At 41.1% G+C, this 22,384-nt stretch overlaps 4 protein-coding genes and 1 non-coding gene across 7 annotated transcripts; 2 read left to right on the forward strand and 3 right to left on the reverse strand.

Annotated features, from left to right (window-relative positions):
- Positions 1–397: 397 nt before the first annotated feature.
- Positions 398–2,446, reverse strand: LOC121759300. The gene is made up of 2 exons (XM_042154835.1): positions 2,397–2,446; positions 398–1,930 (listed from the first exon to the last, which is right to left on the reverse strand). Exon 2 carries the CDS (start codon positions 1,918–1,920, stop codon positions 592–594), a length of 1,329 nt encoding a protein of 442 aa, XP_042010769.1. The 5' UTR covers positions 1,921–1,930; positions 2,397–2,446; the 3' UTR covers positions 398–591.
- Positions 2,447–2,950: 504 nt separating this feature from the next.
- On the reverse strand, positions 2,951–10,121 carry LOC121758716. Of its 3 annotated transcripts, none has more exons than XM_042154109.1 (3): positions 9,552–10,121; positions 5,964–8,618; positions 2,951–4,931 (listed from the first exon to the last, which is right to left on the reverse strand). In XM_042154109.1, exons 2-3 carry the CDS (start codon positions 8,610–8,612, stop codon positions 3,132–3,134), a joined length of 4,449 nt encoding a protein of 1,482 aa, XP_042010043.1. In that variant the 5' UTR covers positions 8,613–8,618; positions 9,552–10,121; the 3' UTR covers positions 2,951–3,131. The 3 variants fall into 3 exon arrangements, with proteins under 3 accessions (XP_042010043.1, XP_042010042.1, XP_042010041.1); XM_042154108.1 differs by having other exon boundaries at positions 2,951–5,222; XM_042154107.1 differs by having other exon boundaries at positions 2,951–8,618.
- Positions 7,894–8,000, forward strand: LOC121759782. The gene has a single exon (XR_006041727.1). It is a non-coding gene; the product is annotated as a small nucleolar RNA R71 (small nucleolar RNA).
- A 4,843-nt stretch (positions 10,122–14,964) lies between the features above and the next one.
- On the forward strand, positions 14,965–16,943 carry LOC121757598 (protein IQ-DOMAIN 17-like). Its single transcript, XM_042153119.1, has 3 exons — positions 14,965–15,204; positions 15,936–16,124; positions 16,386–16,943. Exons 1-3 carry the CDS (start codon positions 14,965–14,967, stop codon positions 16,941–16,943), a joined length of 987 nt encoding a protein of 328 aa, XP_042009053.1.
- Positions 16,944–20,460: 3,517 nt separating this feature from the next.
- LOC121756913 (60S ribosomal protein L24-like) lies at positions 20,461–22,119 on the reverse strand. Its single transcript, XM_042152343.1, has 5 exons — positions 22,025–22,119; positions 21,394–21,469; positions 21,197–21,298; positions 20,966–21,114; positions 20,461–20,860 (listed from the first exon to the last, which is right to left on the reverse strand). The coding sequence occupies exons 1-5, from the start codon at positions 22,033–22,035 to the stop codon at positions 20,707–20,709; spliced, it is 492 nt and encodes a 163-aa protein (XP_042008277.1). The 5' UTR covers positions 22,036–22,119; the 3' UTR covers positions 20,461–20,706.
- Between the last annotated feature and the right edge of the window lie 265 nt (positions 22,120–22,384).

The following is a 22,384-nucleotide window of genomic DNA, read 5'->3' on the forward strand; positions in this document are numbered from 1 at the left end:
ACGTCCTCCCTTATCTCTATGATCACTATGTAGACTCAAAGAAATCGCGAGCAAGTTCTAGAAACATACGACATGTTTGAGATAAATCACACATTTAGGAACAATATAGGCTCAATTCTCACAAGGTCATTTTGGCAAAAGACAAGGCACCATGTAATTCACTTTAGGCAATTTGAAATGAAAAATCACATGTTCTTTAGCCATATCAACAAGGTTTTCGAAAGTTTTTGCACAAAATCATCATTGGCAACTCCTCCATCATGTCTCACACTCGTTCAAATTTTAATTTTTCTCAACCCTACTATCATCCTAGCCAAGGGAGATAATTCAACACAAAAGGAAACAAGAAAAACAAACCTAAAAAGAAAAACAAAGACACAAACACAAGAGGAACAAGGAAACAAAACCACATAAGTTTACATGCCCACATATCATCATCAAATATCATCAAAAGAATAGGGGTACAGGCCGGGGTATCATCATCAAATAAAGAGGGAGAGAGGTAAAAGAGGGAATCCACTAGACACCCCCCAAACTTATTCCAAGCAAAGCTAGGATAAGTTTGAAAGAGAGTGGATCTCCCATGGACCTTCACTGCGGAGGAGGAGGCGGATGCTGCCACTGGCCACGGAATTCATCGAATCGGGCATTGATGTTGGCCCATTGTGCATTGTTGAAATCAGTGAATTGGGTCCAGTTGGTTTCGAACTGGTCCCATCGCGCTTCATTCTGGACCCAATATTCCTGCTGACGCAACTCCATCCGTGTCAACCTCTCATTGATCGAGCCGTAGTCCTCCTCTTGTCGCTCTTGTCGGCTTCGTGTCCTCTGCGTGCTTGTCCCGGCTTCATCTCCCCCTTGGTAGGTCGGTTGATCCTCACCTTCCTCCTCATTTTCTTCTTCATTCTGCTCGTCCCCCATCTCGATCTCGGGAAAGCCCATGTGGGGCGCTTCATCAACACTCGAGCTCGGGCTCACATCCCTAAATTGCAAGTTCCGCGGATTCACCGCCGTGACTTGTTCGTGGACCGCAGCCTTCATCTTCCAGTTTTCCTTGTGGAAAGGACCGTTCACATAGGTGTTGACGGTGTCCGGGAGGGGGTAATGATCTGCTGCCCTCTGTATCAAATATATCTGCCCTCGTTGGTCCACTCCGACCAGCCTTGTTCTTCTCAGAAAGCCGAAGTCCATCAAGTTGTCACCAATGTCGGCGACCAAGCCCCTCGTCGACACTCCCAGATGGAGTGCAATAGCTGACACAACCGCACCGACACAGAGTGTGCCGGTTTTCTTCTTCGAAGCCCTCTCAAGATGTTTGATCATGAAGTGGCCCAAATTCAAGGGAGCCTCCTTGTGCAAAATAGTCCATAACAGGAAGAGCTCGTCTCTCTGCACACTCCCATGCTCATGACGAGCGAAGGGGTAACATACACACGCCTTCTGGAGTAAGCGCAAGGCTGGGTTCCTAATGAGAGAACCCTTTGCCCTGTTGGCGGCGAAGTTGTCATCAACGGTAGTGATGGCCTTCCAGAAGTCATTCGCATTGTGACTGAAGTTAAACGGCTCTCTATACACCTCCCCTGAAAATCCAAAGATCTCCTTGAATTGTGCCATCGTCACTGTGTACTCAGCATTCCTCATACGAAACTTGATGGCAACTATCTCCCTCCTGTTCATGATTACCTCAAGGGTAGACAAGAACTCCAGTGTAAGCCTCTGATAGGAGGGGTTCCTCTGTGCCATGAAGAGCCCATTTAGTTGCCCCTCTTCACATAGCTCATTGAAGCACTGCTCAATGCCCAACCGTCGGATTGTGATAGGGCATGGATATCTAGCTACCCGGTAGGGTAGTTGTGAGAGTTCGGCCCATTTCTTCTTCTCTTCGGCATTCAAATTAACTCCAGAGTGGTTGGGCGCCATCGTTCACTACCTAAAAATTGAGAGTATTAGATCAATTCGACAAGAAACCACAAAGATGCATTAATGTAGACACTCTCCCCCAAACATACTCTATACTAAAAGAACTTCTCATTCATACATTTATCGAGACTAGAATCAACCCCCCATTGTGTCACACAATGTCTCTTCCACAACAATAAACCTCAATCATGCTTAACTCAAACATTCCACCAACATGCATCACTTATCTAACATTGCATCTATGTAGACATCAACAAATCAAAGCATGCTAGTTCCCCACACTCAATAACCACAAACCCATGAAGGAAATTGCACAATTCATGCTCAAAGCAACCATTCAAACCAAATTCATCCTCTAACTAGCAATTAGTCAAGAAATCTCCAAACAAACGAAAGACATGCTAGTTTCCAACCCTCGATTCACCAATAATCATCTAAACACCGACATAAGTAAGAGAAGAATGAAAAAATCATACCTTTCGGGCTTAGAGTGATAGAAAACGGATTCTCTCCTTTTTGCTTGTTCTTGAGTAAATCAACCGATTAATCGGTTCAACCCTTGAATTAGATGGATTGGGAGGATGGTATGTGTGTGAAATCAGTGTAAGTGGAAGATTTGAAGGTGGAGGGGCGAGAGAGAGTAGAGAGGAACGAGAGAGAAATGGGGGTAGGGTTTTGAAAGTGTAAAAACTGACCTGGTTTGCGTCTTTAAATCGCGCGAAGAAATCGCCCGGTCGGGCGATTTGCACTTTGAAAATCGCCCGGTCGGGCGAACTTTCTGGACAATCCCGATTTCATCAAACGCCCGGTCGGGCGATTCGTATTTTATACATCGCCCGGTCGGGCGATTCGTATTTCTGGAAACGCCCGGTCGGGCGATTTGCACTTTGCAAAACGCCCGGTCGGGCAAACTTTCTGGACAATCTCGATTTCTGTAAACGCCCGGTCGGGCGATTTGCACTTTGCAAAACGCCCGGTCGGGCGAACTTTCTGGATTCCAAGTCCATTTCGCCATTTCTCCAGGTTTTTGTCCGCTTTTCACCCATCAAAGCCTATCTCCTGTTCCACTTAAAACACACAAAACACACCAAAAACAAGAACAAAATAAAAACACACCAAAAACACAAAAGCTATAAATTTTACCTACTAGGGGTTGCCTCCCCCATAGCGCAATTGTTTAACGTCATTTGCCCGACGCTTTGCAAGCTCCACTACTCAATCAAGGCAACCACAAAGACCTCGTCTTGTTGCTCCTTGGTAAAGAACCTCTTGAGATTTTGACCATTTGCCTTGAACGTGCTTCCATCGGGTCCTTTGAGCACCATTGTGCCATTGCTCATGACCTCCTTGATAGTGAAGGGTCCCGACCACTTAGATTTTAGCTTGCCCGGAAAGAGTCTCAACTTGTGGTTGAAAAGCAACACGGCATCCCCCTTGTGGAATTCACGCCTCTCAATCATCTTGTCGTGATACGTCTTCATCCTCTCCTTGTAGATTGAGGAATTAGCATAAGCTTCATTCCTAAATTCATCAAGTAAATTGAGGTGAAGCTTCCTTTCCTTGCCGGCCTTGGTGAAGTCCATGTTCATTTGCCTCACCGCCCAATATGATGAGTGCTTCAATTCAACCGGGAGATGGCATGATTTCCCAAAGACCAATTGATAAGGTGACATCCCGATTGGCGTCTTGTAAGCCGTCCTATACGCCCATAGAGCATCGTCAAGCTTGAGAGCCCAATCTCTACGGTTAGCATTGACACTCTTTTGCAATATTTGTTTGATCTCTCTATTGGCCAACTCGGTTTGACCATTAGCTTGTGGATGATAAGGAGTTGTCACCCGATGCTTCACTCCATGCCTTGCTAAGACCGCCTCTAGCCACCTATTGCGAAAATGAGACCCTCCATCACTTATGATAGCCCGAGGTGCGCCGAATCGCGTGAATATGTTCTTTTGAACGAATTTAATCACCACCTTTGAATCATTAGTTTGGGTAGGAATGGCTTCCACCCACCTTGATACATAGTCAACGGCTAGTAGAATGTATTGGAACCCACTAGATGGAGGAAAGGGCCCCATGAAGTCAATGCCCCACACATCAAACAACTCGACTTCAACAATTGTCGTCAATGGCATCTCCTTCTTCTTAGAAACACCCCCCATTCTCTGGCACTCGTTGCATCTTCTCACGTAGTCCTGGCAGTCTTTGGTGATGGTTGGCCAAAATAGACCACTTTGGAGCACTTTCATAGCAGTCCGGTTAGCTCCAAAATGCCCCCCACTAGGTGCGGTGTGGCAATGCATAATAACGGACTCCCACTCCTCTTGAGGGACACATCTTCTAATCACCATGTCGGCACATCTTCTAAAAAGACAAGGCTCGTCCCAAAAATAGAACTTCACGTCGTGGAAGAACTTCTTCTTTTGATAGTCCTCAAGTCCTTCGGGAATCACCTTAGCAACAAGATAGTTCACAATATTGGCATACCATGCCACTTGACCCTTGGCCACATAAAACAAATGCTCATCCGGGAATTCTTCATTGATGACCAACTTCAATTTTTCCTCTTCACTAGCATGCTCCAATCTTGAGAGATGATCCGCCACCACATTCTCACACCCTTTTCTATCTCGGATCTCCAAATCAAATTCTTGAAGGAGCAAGATCCACCTTATAAGCCTTGGTTTTGCATCTTGCTTAACAAATAGATGGCGGATGGCGGCATGGTCAGTAAAGACAATAGTTTTGGCCCCAATAAGGTAAGGGCGGAACTTGTCAAAAGAGTAGACCACCGCAAGCATTTCCTTCTCGGTAGTGGTGTAGTTAGCTTGAGCCGAATCCAATGTCCTACTAGCATAATATATCACCCGGAATATCTTGTCTCTCTTTTGTCCCAAAGCCGAGCCTACCGCCACATCACTTGCATCACACATGATCTCGAAAGGTTGAGACCAATCGGGGGAGATCAAGATTGGGGCACTCACCAACGCCGCCTTGAGCTTCTCAAATGCCTGCGCACATTCAAGAGTGAAATCAAATTTTACATCTTTAGCTAGTAAATGGCAAAGGGGTCTAGCAATATGTGAAAAATCTTTGATGAAACGCCTATAGAACCCCGCATGGCCTAGGAAGCTCCTCACGGCCTTCTCACTACAAGGATGTGGCAATTGCTCAATGGCAACTATCTTGGCTCTATCCACTTCAAGTCCTCCGGCTGAAATTTTGTGTCCCAACACGATCCCATCACGGACCATAAAATGACATTTCTCCCAATTGAGTACTAGATTGGTCTCCTCACATCTCTGCAAAACTTTGGTTAGATTATCCAAGCAACTATCAAATGTCATACCAAAAACAGAGAAGTCATCCATGAAAACCTCCATAATATTCTCAACCATATCATGAAAAATGGACATCATACATCTCTGAAAAGTAGCCGGGGCATTACAAAGCCCAAAAGACATTCTCCTAAATGCATAGACACCATAAGGACACACAAAAGCCGTCTTATGTTGATCCTCGGGAGCTATCAAAATTTGGTTATATCCCGAATAACCGTCGAGAAAACAATAATACTCATGTCCGGCTAACCTATCCAACATTTGATCAATAAATGGAAGGGGGAAGTGATCTTTCCTAGTGGCCAAATTTAAAGCGCGATAATCAATGCAAACTCTCCACCCGGACACCACTCTAGTAGCTATCAACTCATCATTTTTCCCTTTCACCACAGTGGTGCCCCCCTTTTTAGACACCACTTGAGTAGGACTCACCCACTCACTGTCGGATATAGCATATATCATACCGGCATCTAACCATTTCAACACTTCTTTTCTAACCACATCTTGCATAATAGGGTTTAGTCGCCTTTGGTTTTGTACCTTAGGCTTATACCCCTCGTCTAAATGAATTCTATGCATGCAAACGGTTGGGCTTATTCCCTTAATGTCCGATATGGACCACCCAATGGCTCTCTTATGCTTCCTAAGAACTCTCAACAATTTATCCAACTCGAAACTAGAGAGAGAAGATGATACAATTACCGGAAAAGTGTCATTCCCTCCAAGAAAGGCATATCGCAAGTGTAGTGGAAGTGGCTTCAACTCAAGCTTCTTGTTTTCCCCATCTTTATTGCTATCTTCACTTCCACTCCTAAGAGGTAGAAATTGTGGACGAAGTGATCTAGGGATTTCTTTAGCCGAGTCCAAAGCACCTACAAATTCCAACAACTCGGGGTTAGCATCCAAAACATCAAAAGAATGAGAAGAATACATGGAATGAGAAATGCATCTCTCTAATTGATCATCCAAGTAAGAGGTCGGTGCCACTCCTCCAACACACTCATCCATCACGGTCACAACATTGCAATGTTGTAGGCTTCCTCCCGGTTCCGCATCATGCCTCTTTAAGGCCTCATATATCGAAAATGTCACGCTCTCATCATTGAGGCGAAGTGTAAGTTCCCCTTTTGAAACATCGATCATGGCCTTCCCGGTGGCAAGGAACGGTCTTCCCAAAATAAGAGGTACAATTCTATCCTCTTCCATGTCCAACACCACGAAGTCAACGGGGAATATGAACTCATTCACCCTCACCAATATATCTTCTGCTATGCCCGAGGGATATGCCACCGATCTATCCGCCATTTGCAAAGTAATGCTAGTCGATCTCAATTTACCAATATTCAACTTGTTGAAGAAGGACAATGGCATAAGATTAATGCTAGCCCCTAGATCGCACAAGGCATTCCCCACAAAGCAATTTCCAATAGTGCACTCAATAGTGAAGCTTCCCGGATCTTGCATTTTGGCCGGCAACTTCCTTTGAATAATTGCACTGCAACTCTCCGTCAAGTTGACCATCTCATAGTGCCCCCATTTCCTTTTTTGTGATACCACATCCTTGAGGAACTTTGCATAACTTGGCATTTGTTGAAGTGCTTCAACAAGAGGGATGTTAATTTGAACTTTCCTAAAGATATCCAAAAATCTTGAAAATTGTTCATCCTTCTTTTTCTTTTGCATCATTTGAGGGAAAGGAAGTTTAACTTCCGTGGGCTTAGGAGGAACTATTGTCTCGGCTTGATCTTTTGGTGGGCTCTTCGTTGATGCCTCCACTTCTATTGTCTCTTCTTCTTCGGGTTGCACAATAGCTTCCTTTTCGGGCATAGGGGGGCTCTTATAGCTTGTTCCACTCCTCAAATTGATAGCCTTGCAATCCTTTGGGTTAGGAATGGTGTTGCTTGGGAATTGCCCCGGTTGATGAAGTTGGCCCACGGCTTGGGCAATTTGACTCATTTGATGCTCCAAAGCCCCCATTCTCGTGGTGACCTCCACTACCGCCGTCTCAACCTTATCAATTCTCTTAGTAGATTGTGTCATGATTCCATCGGTCTTCTCCATTAGAGCTTTTAGAAGCTCATGGGTGACATCATCACTTGAAGGTTTAGAATTGGTGGGCACATTAGCGGCCCCACTTGTCGACCCACTAGGTGTAGGGAAATGAGGTGGTGGAGGTGGTTGGATAGCATTGTTTGGATTGCCATAAGAAAGGTTTGGATGTGCATTGAAGGGTGAGCGATAGCCTTGGTAATTACCACCCCCATTGTTAGGGCGATAGTTGTAGAAGTTCCTTTGATTCCCTCCTTGATGCACATAATTGACATCTTCCACGGTATGTAAAGGCTCTCCCATAGGTGCCACTCCCAAACTAAGGCCATCCACCTTTTGATTCAACAACATCATTTGTTGGTTGAGAAGATTGAATGCATCCGAATCCACAACCGAAGCCACCGGCATTGAACTATCTCGGCCCGAGCTCCAACCCTTGCTAGTATAGGCAAGCCTTTGAAGCATCTTCTTGCACTCCTCGACCCCCTTGTCCAAGAATGAACCCCCCGAACCAAAGTCTAATTGACTCTTGATAAACTCCGAGCATCCATTGTAGAAGAGGCTCACTTGATGGCCCGGAGATAACCCATGGTTGGGGCATTTCTTTAGCAAGGCGTTGAATCTCTCCCAAGCCTCGAACATAGACTCTTGGCCCTTCATTTTAAAGTGGGAGATCTCTGCTTGGAGGTTGAGAGTGGAGCTTAGAGGGAAGAATCGATCCAAAAACTTTTGGGCTAAGTCGTCCCAACTTGTAACCGAGCCCGGCTCAAGGTTATCAAACCAATCTCTAGCATATCCCGACAATGAGAATGGAAATAGCCTAAGTTTGATTGTATCGTCGGGAACCCCATTAAGCTTAGTTGTATTGGCAATCTCTAAGAATTTAGATAAGTGCCTATTAGGATCCTCCGTGGGCCTTCCCGAGAAAACACGTTGCTCCACAAATTGAATCAATCCTGTCTTCAACTCAAAATTGTTGGCATTCACCCTTGTATCATAGGGTGGATGTGGGATATTGACGTTCCCAAATGCATCTCTAACCGGAGCCTCTCGCCTCCTTTCCTCCTCTCTTTCCCTTCTCATCTCCGCCATTTCTTGTTGTAGTTGGAGAATGATTTGGTCTTGATTTAATAGAGGTGGAGGTGGAGGGGGAATTCCCTCATTGTTCCCATGTGGATTTTCCATTGGCTCAACTTGATGTTGAGCTCTTGCTCTTCTCCTTCGTCCTCCTCTTCTTCTATTGGCGGCTTCTATCTCTAAATTAATCGGCTCAAGGGGTAAACGACTTGAGCGCGTGAGCATAAAAACCTACACAACACAAGAGAGGAAACAAAGTCAAAATAGAGCTAAACTAGAAAACTAAACTAAATAATTAAAGCAAGTAAAATGTCTAAACTAGTATTCTCTATCTTTTCACAATATCAAACACAAAAGCAAATTTAGTCCCCGGCAACGGCGCCAAAAACTTGACTCGTGCTAATTTAGTATTCAAAAGCGTCACCCGCAAGTGTACGAGTTAAGTAGCACGTGGTAAGCTAAATTATCGATCCACGGAGACTAAAAGCCGGTTTGAATACTATGATGTAACTTTGAACACTATCTAGACTAATAAAAGGGGTTTTTGGTTTTCTTAACTAAGATCAAAGAACAAATAAGCTAGTAAGACAATTAACTAAGAAAAACAAACAAACAAAGATAGGTTTTCACACAAATTGGGAAAGTATAGGGAAATGGATCCGTTAGAATGGATCAAGGATTTCATCTATGGGTCATGCTCATCTATTGGGCCTCAAATGCGGTTAGGAAAGTCGGGATAATCGGTTAGACCCCCTCTCGGGTGCATCTAACACGTGGGTCAATCTCTAGTGTAGGAGTCTCGTCCATACAATTCGAGATTGACTCCAAAGCACAACGGACCCAAGCCCTCTCTCTAGCTTATGCATCTCTCGATTACATATAATGCACGGAGTTGTTGATTACACATCTATCCTAATCTTGTATTTCTCAATAACATCAATTAGGTACAAGATTTATCTAATTGGTAGCTAAGCAATTAGATATTAAAAGACCAAGGTTCAACAAAACCAACAAAAGAGATAGATACGCATTCAACCATAGATTCAATCCATACAATCCATTCAAACTTCACCAAATCCCTACTAAAAGCTTAGCTACTCATAGTCAAAGCTAACATAAAAGCAAAAACAAGGAAAACAAAGCTACACATAATAGAAATGATACTAGAACTCCCTATGGTGGAATTGATGGTGGGGGGTCTCCTTCCTCCAATCTCTTGGAAATGGGAAGCTCCTTGACTTCAAATCCTCTCAAAACCTTACTTTCTTGCTAAGATTCGTGGTGTGGGAGTTAGGGTTTGGAAATGAGTGAGAACCCTTTTATATCCGGAGTAAGAAAGAGGCAAAGTTGGCAACAGCGACAAATCGCCCGGTCGGGCGATCTGTAAGTCGGAATATGCCCGGTCGGGCGATCTGGGTAAATCGCGATGAGGCTTCAAACGCCCGGTCGGGCGTTTTGTTGGATGAAAAACGCCCGGTCGGGCGAACTTTCTGTTTTCTTCGCCCGACCGGGCGTTTTTTATATGAAATTCGCCCGGTCGGGCGAACATTCTGTGGTCAGCCCGTTCGCTCCGTTTTGCCCGTTTTAGACCTGTTCTTGCATCAAAACTCCGACAAACTTGTTAACTCTAAAAAATAGCTGAAAAGTGGGTGAAACATATACTTTATACCTCAAAAGATTCGACAACATGTGTTAATCACCCATCTAAACATCCTAAACTATGAGTTTGTCAACTCCCCCGATTCTTGGCCTTTTATCGTCTTTTGTACTTGCTTGATCAGTTCGGCCTTGCTGCCTTGGTTAAGTGGTATTTCTGCACATTTAACACTTGTTTTGCGCGATAAACCGATCAAGTAGCATGTATTTCACCCTTAAACCGATGCATGAAATGAGCCTTATCAAGGCCGTACGGATGCCGGCCTAGATCCTCCTCCTCCTCCTCCGCCTCCGCCTCCGCCCTGGAGCCTCCCCCGCCTCGGCCTCCTCCCCCGCCTCAGCCTTCTTCCGGAGTGGGTTCAACCGGATAATCCTCCCGAATCTGGGATAATCCCTGCGAATACCGCGGGGCTGAGGGACGGACGTATGCATCAACATCAAAATAGGGTGGTTGGTACCCCCCCGGCGTGCCCGAACCCTGGGTGCCCGGCGTCGACGAACCGGAACCACCCAATGTGTTGTACATGCTCCCCCAGTCGCCGAACGCGTTGAGATCCCACGCGCCGGAGCCTCCACCGCCGGAGTTTCCATCGCCGGACATTTTGTGATTAGATGTTAGATGAAAATTGGAGAGGAAATGGAGATGAATTTGGAAGAATAGATGTGTAGTTGTGTGTGAAATGATGATGAATTAGGAGTATTTATAGAGTAAAAAATTAAAAAATAAATAAATTTGAAAACGGCTCTTTTAAACGGTAACATTACCGTTTCACTTTTTTTAGTTTTTTTATTTAATTCGATTTTGAAAAAATTTAATTATTGCGTCAGCGTGACGACGCCCACTCGCGGGCCGGCGAGTGGGCGTCACGCATGGCCTGGGAGCGCACCACGTCGCCGCGGCGTGTGGCGAGCTGTCTCGCGTTACGTCCCGGCGGAACGGGTTTCGTGACGAGATGGAGACGTGCTGGGGACGAGACGGGGCGCCGCAACGCATCGCGCTGCCGTCCCGTCCCTGCGTGACGGGTTCCGGGCCACCCTCGTGACGCGTTGCGGGTGGCCTCACACTCAACTAATTCATTACACTTACATTTTATTTAAAAATATTATATATACAAGTGAGACTAATATTACATTCACTTCTATAAACATTTCTAGTGGGACTCATATTAGATTCACTTTTATAAACATTTCTTAAAATTGATGCCGTCAAAAAATGAAACATGATAGAATCATTAGTCTCGTTTCGTTGAATTGTCCTATGTTCCTCAGCCAATGGTTGAAATCTAACATCCAAAATAAAATCCTTCTAGAAGTATAATAAAAAAAGATCTGAAGACGAAGAAAGTGAATGTCGAGGGAAATTAATTAATTTTGTGGGGGCGTGGCGGGAAAATAGAAACACGTGATGCGACTTTGTGAGATTTTAAAACCAAAGTTCGTAATTGTGGGCTTCTTTAGAGCATCTCCAGTAAGACTGGACGTCAAATAGCCATCACATAGCCTTCACACTGCCACATCATCAGCACTACAATTCTCCTGCCACATCAGCTTTTCACATCAACTGGACATCAAATAGCCCTCACATAGCCTTCACACTACCTATCCACATCACTAATAACAATTATATAATTTAATTTACACTCGTATCAACATACGGAATTTAATTTACAAGACAAATACGGAAAATTCGAATAATAATATTAAAATTTCAAAAAGTACAATAATTTAAAAAAAATACATTTAAAAAAATTACATAAATTTACATAAAAACTAATGCCTTGCAATCCTCCGCGCCCACAACTCTTCAACTAAATCCTTTTAGAGTCGAATATGAGCCTCCGTCTGACGCATGTCGGCATGTGCTTGGAGGAGGGCTTCTTCATCGTGAGGTACCCCACCTCATACGTTGGCGGTGGCGACGCCGTGGCTTGGACCGGCCTCATTATCGTCGTTGGCCCAATCAGTTAGTTGTACACCTTCATCTTCGACAATCATGTTGTGCATAATAATACAAGCGTACATTATATCAGCAATGCAGTCGACATTCCACAAACGCGTTGGTCCCTTAACTGCAGCCCATCGAGCCTGAAGCACACCAAATGCGCGCTCCACGTCCTTTCGCGCCGACTCCTGCCGCGTCGCAAAGTAGGCCTTCTTCGCATCTGATGCGCACCGGATCGTCTTCACAAAGACGGGCCACCTAGGGTATATCCCATCCGCCAAGTAGTAGCCCATATCATGCTGGTTGCCGTTGGCGACAAAACTGATGGCCGGACCGACGCCCTGGCACTGCTCGTTGAAAAGGGGCGACGAGTTGAGGACGTTTAGGCCGTTGTTCGAACCGGCTATCCCAAAATACGCATGCCAAATCCACAACCGGTAATCAGCTACGGCCTCGAGGATCATCGTGGGATTTTTTCCCTTGTAGCCGGTCGTGTAAAACCCCTTCCAGGCAGCGGGACAATTCTTCCACTCCCAATGCATACAATCTATGCTGCCTAACATTCCCGGGAACCCATGCTGATCCCCGTGCATCCGCAGCAGATTCCGGCAATCTTCGGGGGTAGGCTTTCGGAGATACTGATCACCGAATACTTCGATCACGCCCTGACAGAAATACTTCATACATTCGATGGCAGTCGTCTCACCGATGTGGAGGTATTCGTCCCACATGTTTGTCGCGGTGCCGTAGGCCAACTGCCTGATTGCCGCAGTGCACTCTTGAATAGGGGTGTGGCCGGGTCTGCCAGCCGCATCGTGCCTGAAGCGGAAATACAGATATCGCTGCTCCAAAGCGTTAACAATACGCATAAACAAGTCCCGCCTCATCCTAAAACGACGCCTGAAATGGTTGGCGTTAAAACGCGGCTCCTCTGCGAAGTAATTTGTGAACAGGCGCTGATGTGCAGCTTCATGATCACGATCAACCACTTGTCGACGGTGGACAACTGGTCGTGGGCGAGGTGCCGCCGGCTGCATATAACTCTGCATCCATCGATCAACCTCACGGCTCGTATAGGCATCTAGCTCTTCGTTCATCATACGCTCGTACTCATCCGCATCCCCACCACTACCACCGGCATTACTCATTTCTTAAATTGATCTTGTACAGAAAGTAAGGTAGAGAGAGAGTACTCGTTAAAACAAGTGGTGCGAATGAAAATTACGTTCAAAGCGCGTATATATAGTGTTTTCAAAAGAAAAAAAAATAAAAAATAAAATCTGACACCGGTTTGACGCCGATCCGGGACCCACAATGGCGCCGTGAGGATCGGCGTCGGAACCGGCGTCATCGCGCGAATCGGCATGGCCACGCCGATTTTGACGCCGATTTCGCCACGCCGGTTCCAATGGTTCGGCGTCAGAACCGGCTTCGGCGAAAAATCGGCGTCGCGATTTTGACGCTGGCATTGGAGATGCTCTTATTGTCTCTTTACCCTCCACGTCTATAATAAATGCTATATTTGAATAATAATATGAGATTTAAAAAAATATTATTTTGTGTGTTAAGTGAAAAGAAAAAATAGTATATTTATATTAGTGTGATATACAACTTTTTCAAAATATGAAATGTGGCAATTTTTATAAGACAAACTAAAAAAAATATGACTTTTGTTATAGAACCGGACTTTTGTTATAGAACAGAGAGAATACACGAGTGAATACAGAAAATGAAAGAAAAAGTACAAAATGAGTGTTAGTTTTAATCAGATATTATTATATTTTCTTTGGAAGGGTGGTTTTAGTCACCTTGCTATGAGGAGCTATTATTGATTGATTTTATGAAATTAAAATAATTTACTTAATGTTATTTTGGGAGTTTATTTTTGAGAAAAATTATCATTTAAATCGTAATTTTTGGGTGACTGCTAATCAATCTAATAATTTTTATAAGTAGTGAATTAAATCATGGAGTAGTTTTTAAACATTTCTCAATCGATAATTGTCTTATACAATTAAAATTTTGATGAAATACAAACTTGAAACTTTTGGTCATAAAAATGCTTTTGAAAATTTTATATTCGCTTGGACAATTGATCTCAATATTACACTCAATATTGGATTTAGATCACGATATGAAAAAAAAATATTTTTTGTACAAATAAAGCACTCATTGAAAAATGAATTATATTGAAAAAAATAAAACTTCTCAATTATAAGGATTGCACTCATCCAAAATAAAGCCACTGCTTCTATTAATTAATCAAATCAGTTCATTAGGAGTAAATTGGACATCTAACATAAAACGTGACTAGTTTCATACTCCTCCCTCGTTACATAAAAATACATCTTTTTTTTTTCATTCATCCATCAAAATTGGTCTTACTTTTAGTTTAAGTACTAACTTTATCTAGTATTTTTCTATACTCTAGTCACTTTATCTCTTTTTTTTATATTTATCAGTTTTATATTAAAATTTGTATCATCCACTAATATAACATTTTTTCAATACAAGGAGTGTTTTTTTTTTTAATAATCGTTACAAATCATCTTAATTTGAATAGATTATATTAAAAACAACTTGCCCATTATTAATTTTAATTGTTTAATTAAGGACAGAATAATGGAAGGCAAGGTAGAATAACTCAGTTTCTTAGTTACATGATTAATACAATAAAGTTTAATTATTTTAAAAATGAGTAGTAATATTTATGCTATATGATTAATTGAATATTTAATATAATTTGATACAAACATTTACTAAGGAATAGCTGTAACAATACTAAAAAATGAAAAAGAGTTAAAAACAATAAATAGATGTAATGATTCCTAATTAGGTAGAGACTTCCATAGCACCCAACAATAACCTATTTTGGTAATCCCATGTTTAGTAGTTATATCAATTCTTGACCATTTCACTTCACTCCCCCATTCTCTCTAAAACTGCTCCATGCTTCATCCTTCACTCATCTCCAACACAATGGGCAAAGCTTTGAAATGGTTTAGAGGTATGTTGGGCTTGAATAAGAAGAGATGGAGCTTTCCCAAGGGAAAACTCCGCCGTCGATCTCATGCGATCGACGACAAAGAGACAAGTAGGCAGGCAATCGCCGTGGCCGAGGCTGCGGTGGCCCACGGCGCCACGTATTGTTCACAAAACGACGTCGTTTGTGAGGAGCCAGCGGCCGTTGTGATTCAATCTCATTTCCGTGGTCATCTCGTAATTTTTCCTCTCTCTTTTTCCATGTTGTATGCAATAATTTTCTAAACTGAAACAAGGAAATGTAACGTAGTCATTTTTCTTTAAAGGTAGTGAAAAAGGTAGACATTAAATTAACAATATTTTGTAGTGTTATTTCTGGGCTTCTTTTTTGTCTTGCTATAATAGGAAATTATTTAATTTTTTTTGCATATGTTTGATTCATGTTCTAAATTTCCATTTTCCATTGCCTTTTGGAATTAAAGCAAAACAGCAAATTGTTTTCTAGGTTTGCATACACATGGACAGTCCAAAATTAAAAGAAAAATAAAATTATTCTTTGTGGATTGTGGATTGTGGAAGATAAGATGTTTTTTTCTCAAAAGACGTGAGTCTCATTTTTCACTAATAACACATCATCTATTTTGTCTCTTTATTTCTTTTTCACTTAACCAATTTTATTTTAAAATATGTGTCGTCCACAATTAAAACTACTAGTAATTTTGTTTTTGTAGACGAAGGTAGTGGTAAATTTTTTGATGCTGTAGCTAGTAAATTCCAAAAGCAAAATGGTAGTCCTAGTTTATTGGTTAAGGTGAAAAAGTTGCCAATTTATGTTTTGAGATACCTTTTCTCATCCTATTGGTTGAGATGTCTTGTTAAACATTTGGAATTTGATTAGTTTGGTGCTCTAACTCTAACAACCTCTAATGTAATCATAGTGTGTGATCCATTTTCACTCACGTCTGCAGTCGAGAAGAGCTCTACGGGCGCTGAAGGCCTTGGTTAAGCTCCAAGCACTCGTTAGAGGCCACATTTTGCGGAAGCATAATGCTGAAACGTTACGACAGCTGCAGGCACTTATGCGCGCCCAAGCCAGGGCACGGGCTGGCCGACTCCCCACTGAGGAGAGCACCAAGCCCTCCCTCTTCAACCACACAGTAAGATATTGAATAAGAATTGTAAGCATGTACTCCCTTCGTTCAACTGTGGTGGAGTCATTTCATTTTCTGCACTCGTTTTAGAAAAATGATAGTAATAAATAGTTATAGTAGAGAGAGAATAATGTAGAGAAGAGTCCACTTTATGATTATTTTTCCAAAACGAGTGCAGAAAATGAAATGACTCTACTGTTATGGAACAAAGGGAGTATTGAATATGTAAAGTTGTCAAATGTAAGCCTATATTGAATACTGGTTCAGGAGAAGGCAGATCACGCAACGAAGCAGAACGAGCATGAATCCCCTGCCTGCGCCAAAATGCAGAGGAAAAACACCAACCTCGTGTATGATCCAGACAAGTCGCCCTCGCCCTGGATGGAGAGGAGGAAAGGCGAGAAGGTGCGATGGGACCAAGGCGCCTACTTCACTAGGATCGCCCGTGTGGATGAGGAGAAAGGCGACAAGGTTGTAGAAGTTGACACGGGAAGGCCAAGCACGAGCCCTACAGGCAGAACCATCATCCACATCTCCGACCATCACACCACATGGTTAAGTCCGTCCCTAAGCCCTCTCACGGTAGCCATAAATGCCAACGGAAGCCCCTTCTACACGGCCAACAACAGCCCCGCCTACTCATCATCAGTGGAAGGGAGCTCCAAGAGGGCGCTGTTCGCGCCTGCCAAGAGCAGCCTGAGCAATTGCACAGAGCATCCGAGCTACATGGCTTACACGGAGTCCTCAAAGGCAAAGGCAAGGTCTCTCAGTGCTCCAAAACAGAGGCCTCAATCGGAGAGGTCTAGCTCCCCGTGGGAGAGATAGAAATCGGTGAATAGGCATAGAGAAGGGCAGAAGGTGCAGTCGAGCAATGTGTATCCGGGATCGGGGCGTCTGGACATTTCAGGGTTTAGTGGTGGGCGTCGGCACAGGTACTAAGCTAACCATATTTGTTTTGGATGTTGGTCATGTAAATTGTGGATAATAAGGGAGAAGTATGTATTTTTGCAAATATTATGTGGGTGAATGGTGAATTTCATGTTATGTTATACTCCTGATTTATCCTAAAAATCTACTAATGCATATCATTTCAAACAAAAGACGATGAATTTTAGGGGTGGATTTTGTGTCATTCTTGTTCGACTAAATTGATGATGCAATTACTGTCGAAATCTGTGCTCTAAAACGAACTTCTATTAGCATTGACATCGAAATCTGTGAGATTGTGATACTCATATACAAATACTCGTAACTATTTTGAACTTCATCGCAACTTAAATCCTTACCAAATCCAAATTGCTGAATTCCAATAAACCCCAAGCTCAGGATTTGTGGTTAGGGGTGAGCAAAAAAACCGGAAACCGAATATCCGAACCGAATCAAACCGAAATTTTGAAATTCGGTTCGGTTATTTCGGTTTTTCGGTTCGGTTCGGTTTTGAAAATACAAAAATTTCGGTTTTTCGGTTCGGTTCGGTTCGGGCGAAGAAAAAACCGAAAAACCGAATAACCGAATTATATATATATATTCTATTAATTTAATATATTATATTATATATAATATATAGTATATTATTTTAATAAATTCTACTATATTATATATATTATATGTATTATTAATTTTATATTATATATAAATATTCTATTAGTATACATAAAATAAAATAAAATACAAATATATATATTAATATTATATTTATTTTTTCGGTTTTGTTCGGGTTTTTCGGTTTTTTAAGTTCGGTTTTCGGTTTTTCGGTTTCGGTTTTTCGGTTTTTCGGGTTCGGTTCGGTTTGGATTTTGAACTAAATTCGGTTTTTCGGTTTTGGTTCGGTTTTGACAAAAAACCGAACCGAAACCCGAATGCACACCCCTATTTGTGGTGCAAGCGTAAGACAAAATAACATCTTTCAAACATCAATATCTCTAATTTCGCAATCTATATGATAATCTAACAGACTATAGAAATGTGTCCAGTTACACACCATTCCCACCTCAACACAAAAGTGAGAGAGTGCGCATGAGTATGGCTCATAAATCGTTATGTTTAGAATGATAAATATTGATGAGAAATGAGAATTATTTTTAGCTCTTTTGCCATCAAAATGTATAGTCTATGTATCAACTTACAAGATTAATGAAATATACTAGAAGTAAAAAAAAATTGTATTTAGTCGTTCATTTCTTATTTATTATTTTCAAGTAGTTTGAGATAGGCATGCACACGGTTCGAAAACCGCCGGTTCCGAACCGGAACCGGCGGTTCACGGTTCAAGATTTCCTTGAACCTGAACCGGCCCGCCAAGATCTTCGGCGGTTCCAGTTCCGGTTCAAAAAACCGGCGGTTCTGGCGGCGGTTCAAAACCGCCGGTTTTTGGCCGAAACCGCCGGTTCCGGGCCGATTCGTATTTTTTTTTTCCTTCTTCTTCTTCTTCTTCTTCTTCTTCTCGTTTTAGTGTTTATTTCAACGAAACTACAAGTCACAAGTCACAACTTATAAGTTACAATTTACACTTAATGTTGGACTTGATCCTTTGGGTTGAAAAGAGAGTGTATTGGATGATTCCCTTTTTATAGCTACATGTTCTTGGATATGTTGCTCTTTCTTTCAATGTGGGATAAAACTCCTTATTTATAACTACATGATACAACTCCATCATCTTTGTTTATATTAGTTTATATCTTGACTATCTTCTATTATTAGAACTTAACAACAAATATAATTACATAAAGTATTACTCCCTCCGTCCCGCTTTAGCAGTCCCGGTTGATCAATTTCGGGTGTCCCACTTTAGGAGTCCCGGTTGAACTCGGTGCATAAAAATTGATGTCCACTACATCAATTTATTTATTACATCATTTAAAAGTGGGACCCAACATCCACTACATCATTTATTTATTACACACTTAAAAGCAAAAAAGTAAAAAAGTTGTTTAAAAGTGGGACCCAACCTCCACTACATCATTTATTTATTGCACACTTAAATACCCCTTAAAACATGTGCCCGACTCAACCGGGACTGCTAAAGCGGGACGGAGGGAGTATTATTTAATTCTTTATCATTATCGATTTGTTTGTGTATAAGTTTATGTGTATGTTAACTAATAAATACCATTATACACATTAAGAGAATAATTATTATACAAATTGTATTAATCTAGCGATAACTATAATATGAATAATTATTTATCTATATACAAATCATATTACTCAATAAGTGTTTATTCTTATCTATCAAGAATATATTCACAAATAATAATTTTATTTATATAAATTATACTACATTTATTAGAATAACAACTATTATACACAATCATACTATTAGTCTACTACTAATATATAAACTATATTATACCACTAAACAAATCATTCTTTAGTTATCTATTTTTATCATTATTATACCAATTATATTAATTGTTTTTTTTTTCACATTTTAATCAATATATTGAGAAAAATTAGCAATACACTTACATTTAAATCCAATTATTTGAACACGTCCACATTCTATAAATATACAAATTATTAGCAACATGCAACATTCAAATTTAATTAAACTATTCTAGTTGATGCTATTATTATCTATAAATTTGCCTTAGAAAAAGAATCATAACAAAAATAAAGATAAAGTAAAATAAAGATAAAGTTAGTGAATAATAAAATGTAGTAAAAAATAAAGAAAAGTAGAAAACAAAAGAAAGTTTTGTATCCCACCTTAGAAAAAGATGAATAAATGATCTAAACATGTAGTTATAAAAGAAACTTCAACATATTTTGTCCCACGTTGAAAATGAAACAAAAAAAACATGTAGTTATAAAAGAAACTTCAACATATTTTGTCCCACGTTAAAAGTGAAACAAAAAATATTCAAAGATGTCTCAATAAAAGAGAAACAACCTAGAATGGTTTTATAAATTCGCAAGCCCATCAAAAAAATATAGGCTATTATAAATTTCTTGTATTCATTTATTTGTAAAAATTGTTTTTAAATATAAAAATTAATTTTTATAAATAAAAAATATTTTTTTAAAATTTCAGTTGAACCGGCAGTTCCGGTTTCGCATTTCGTTGAACCTGAACCGGACTGAGCGAACCGCGGAACCGTCCGGCAGTTCGGAACCGCCGCGCCAGTTCCGATTTATGAACCGACAGTTAACCACCGGTCCAGTTCAGTTTATGCATGCCTAGTTTGAGATTTTGCATTCTTCAATCATTTATTTTATTTTTATCCCTCCTGCAATTTTATCACCGACGGATAAAATGTCTCATTAGAGAATTAGTCACTGAGCACTAAAACATACAATTATTCATGAAAAAATGCATTGAAATTTTGTAGGGAATCTCAGATGAAAAAAGTTAGTAATGCATAGATAGATACTTTAAGCTGAGCTCAACAACTAAACTGGAGAAAATGTATGCTATTTCTAGTGAAAACAAAGTCCAATAGCCTTCCAAGACAATGTTGAGTGAAAGAAATAAGTTGTAGATCAAAACCAAAACCAAAACCAAAACCAAAACCAAAACCAGCACACAACGGCAATGGCTTATAACCATTTTTGTTCCTTATGCATAACATATAAAAGCAAAAACCTTTCAACGCTTGCCGCCACCACCTCCAATCTTAGGGCCCTTGGGTGCTGCTCCCTTGGGTACATTGGACTTGCCGGAACCCTTTTGCTTGGACTGAACTTCGGCCTTCTTTGCCTTCTTTTCATCTTTGGTTTTCTTAATCCTCTCCTTAATTTCACTGATACAACACAGTAGTTCAATTGTTTAACTAATGTAATCACAAGCCTACTCTCACCCAAGTAAGAGGAGTGATATTTTATCATTTGGAATTAAAGTTTCATACCGTAGAGCAGCCTCACGTGCAGCATCACGGACCTCTGGCTTCTCGGCCCGTTTCTTCTGAATGACCTCTAAGGTCGCACCAACAATGGACCTTGAGTAGGGCTTCTTGTTGGTACGGCGCCTCTTCTTCACAGTTTCAGCAGCAGCATCCTATGCCAATAACGAAAGCATTTCAGAGTCGAGAAAAAACTGTGAAACAAACTGTGTTGGGTGATAGATCAATCAAAAGTACCTTCTTGTGTTGTTTTCTGTACATGGCAGTCCAAGTAAGCTTTGCAGGCCTCAGGCGATTGTGGAAGTACCTCTTGCATTTTGAGTTAACAAAGAGGAAAACCTACAACAGTTGTGGGAAATTGGGTTCACACCTTAACCATATGAATTACTACAAATGGAAGGGTAAAAGAAAGTACTGGCTATCTTTTATCCCACCTGAGAATCTGATCTTATAAACCTAATGCCCCTTCCAGGATAAATCTTGGCACCACTAAAACGGCAAAGCTCCGTCCTGATAACCAAGAACAGTAGCAACTAAATCAATACCCCGTACAATATGCACATCTACAAAATCCAATATACGCACAAACAAAATTGGAGAATCAAACCGATGAATTCTTCAATATTCAAGTGCGCTCAAGGTTATCATCAAAACCAAGGTTTTACAGCAGAATCCAAACAACATACATACGGCTAGAGCAAATTCTCTAAACAAATTGACTCGGAAACAAGTTTTTTAGCTCCAGTGAGTAAAACACTGGATTAGAGAGTGCGAGTCTGAAACCAAAGGCAATTTTCCAGCAACTATCTAGAAGTAGAAAATCAATGCAAATGGAAATTGAAATGCATAGAGCACGAATCCAAATATGATGCATCTGACGATCTCTAAATCTACGACAAAAATGCGACTAGAATTTAATGGAGCAAATCCAATCTAAACAACCCTTAAAAACATCTAAAGGTTCAATAAGTTCCACTGCCGAAATTCGATTCAGTGAAGCACGGATGCTCAATAGCGTATAAACAACAGTTAATCAGCATATATCAGGAAAATATTGCGACGTACTTGAGAACCATGGCTGCAGAATGGTAGAGAGCTCGGCGCGGAAGGTCGGTTTGTGAGGTTCCAGTAACCCTAAACCCCAATCACAGCAATATAAGGCGTTGCTTCAAAATGGGCTCACAATGGGCCTAGGGTTTCAGCCCTTTTTCAATTGCAGTAACAAGCCCAATGATCTCTACTAATTAATGTTAATTTATCAATAATACGACTCCTTTTTTTTAATACTACTCCATAGTAGTATTCCTTATGTACGAATTCATTTGCGTGTTATTAAACATATGAGTATAATATAATTACTCCTAATATCTACTTTCATACCCCCTCCCTTTCGTGTTAATAGATTCATTTTACTATTTTGGAAAA

Source organism: Salvia splendens, chromosome 12, assembly GCF_004379255.2.
Source record: "Salvia splendens isolate huo1 chromosome 12, SspV2, whole genome shotgun sequence".
Classification (NCBI taxonomy): domain Eukaryota; kingdom Viridiplantae; phylum Streptophyta; class Magnoliopsida; order Lamiales; family Lamiaceae; genus Salvia; species Salvia splendens.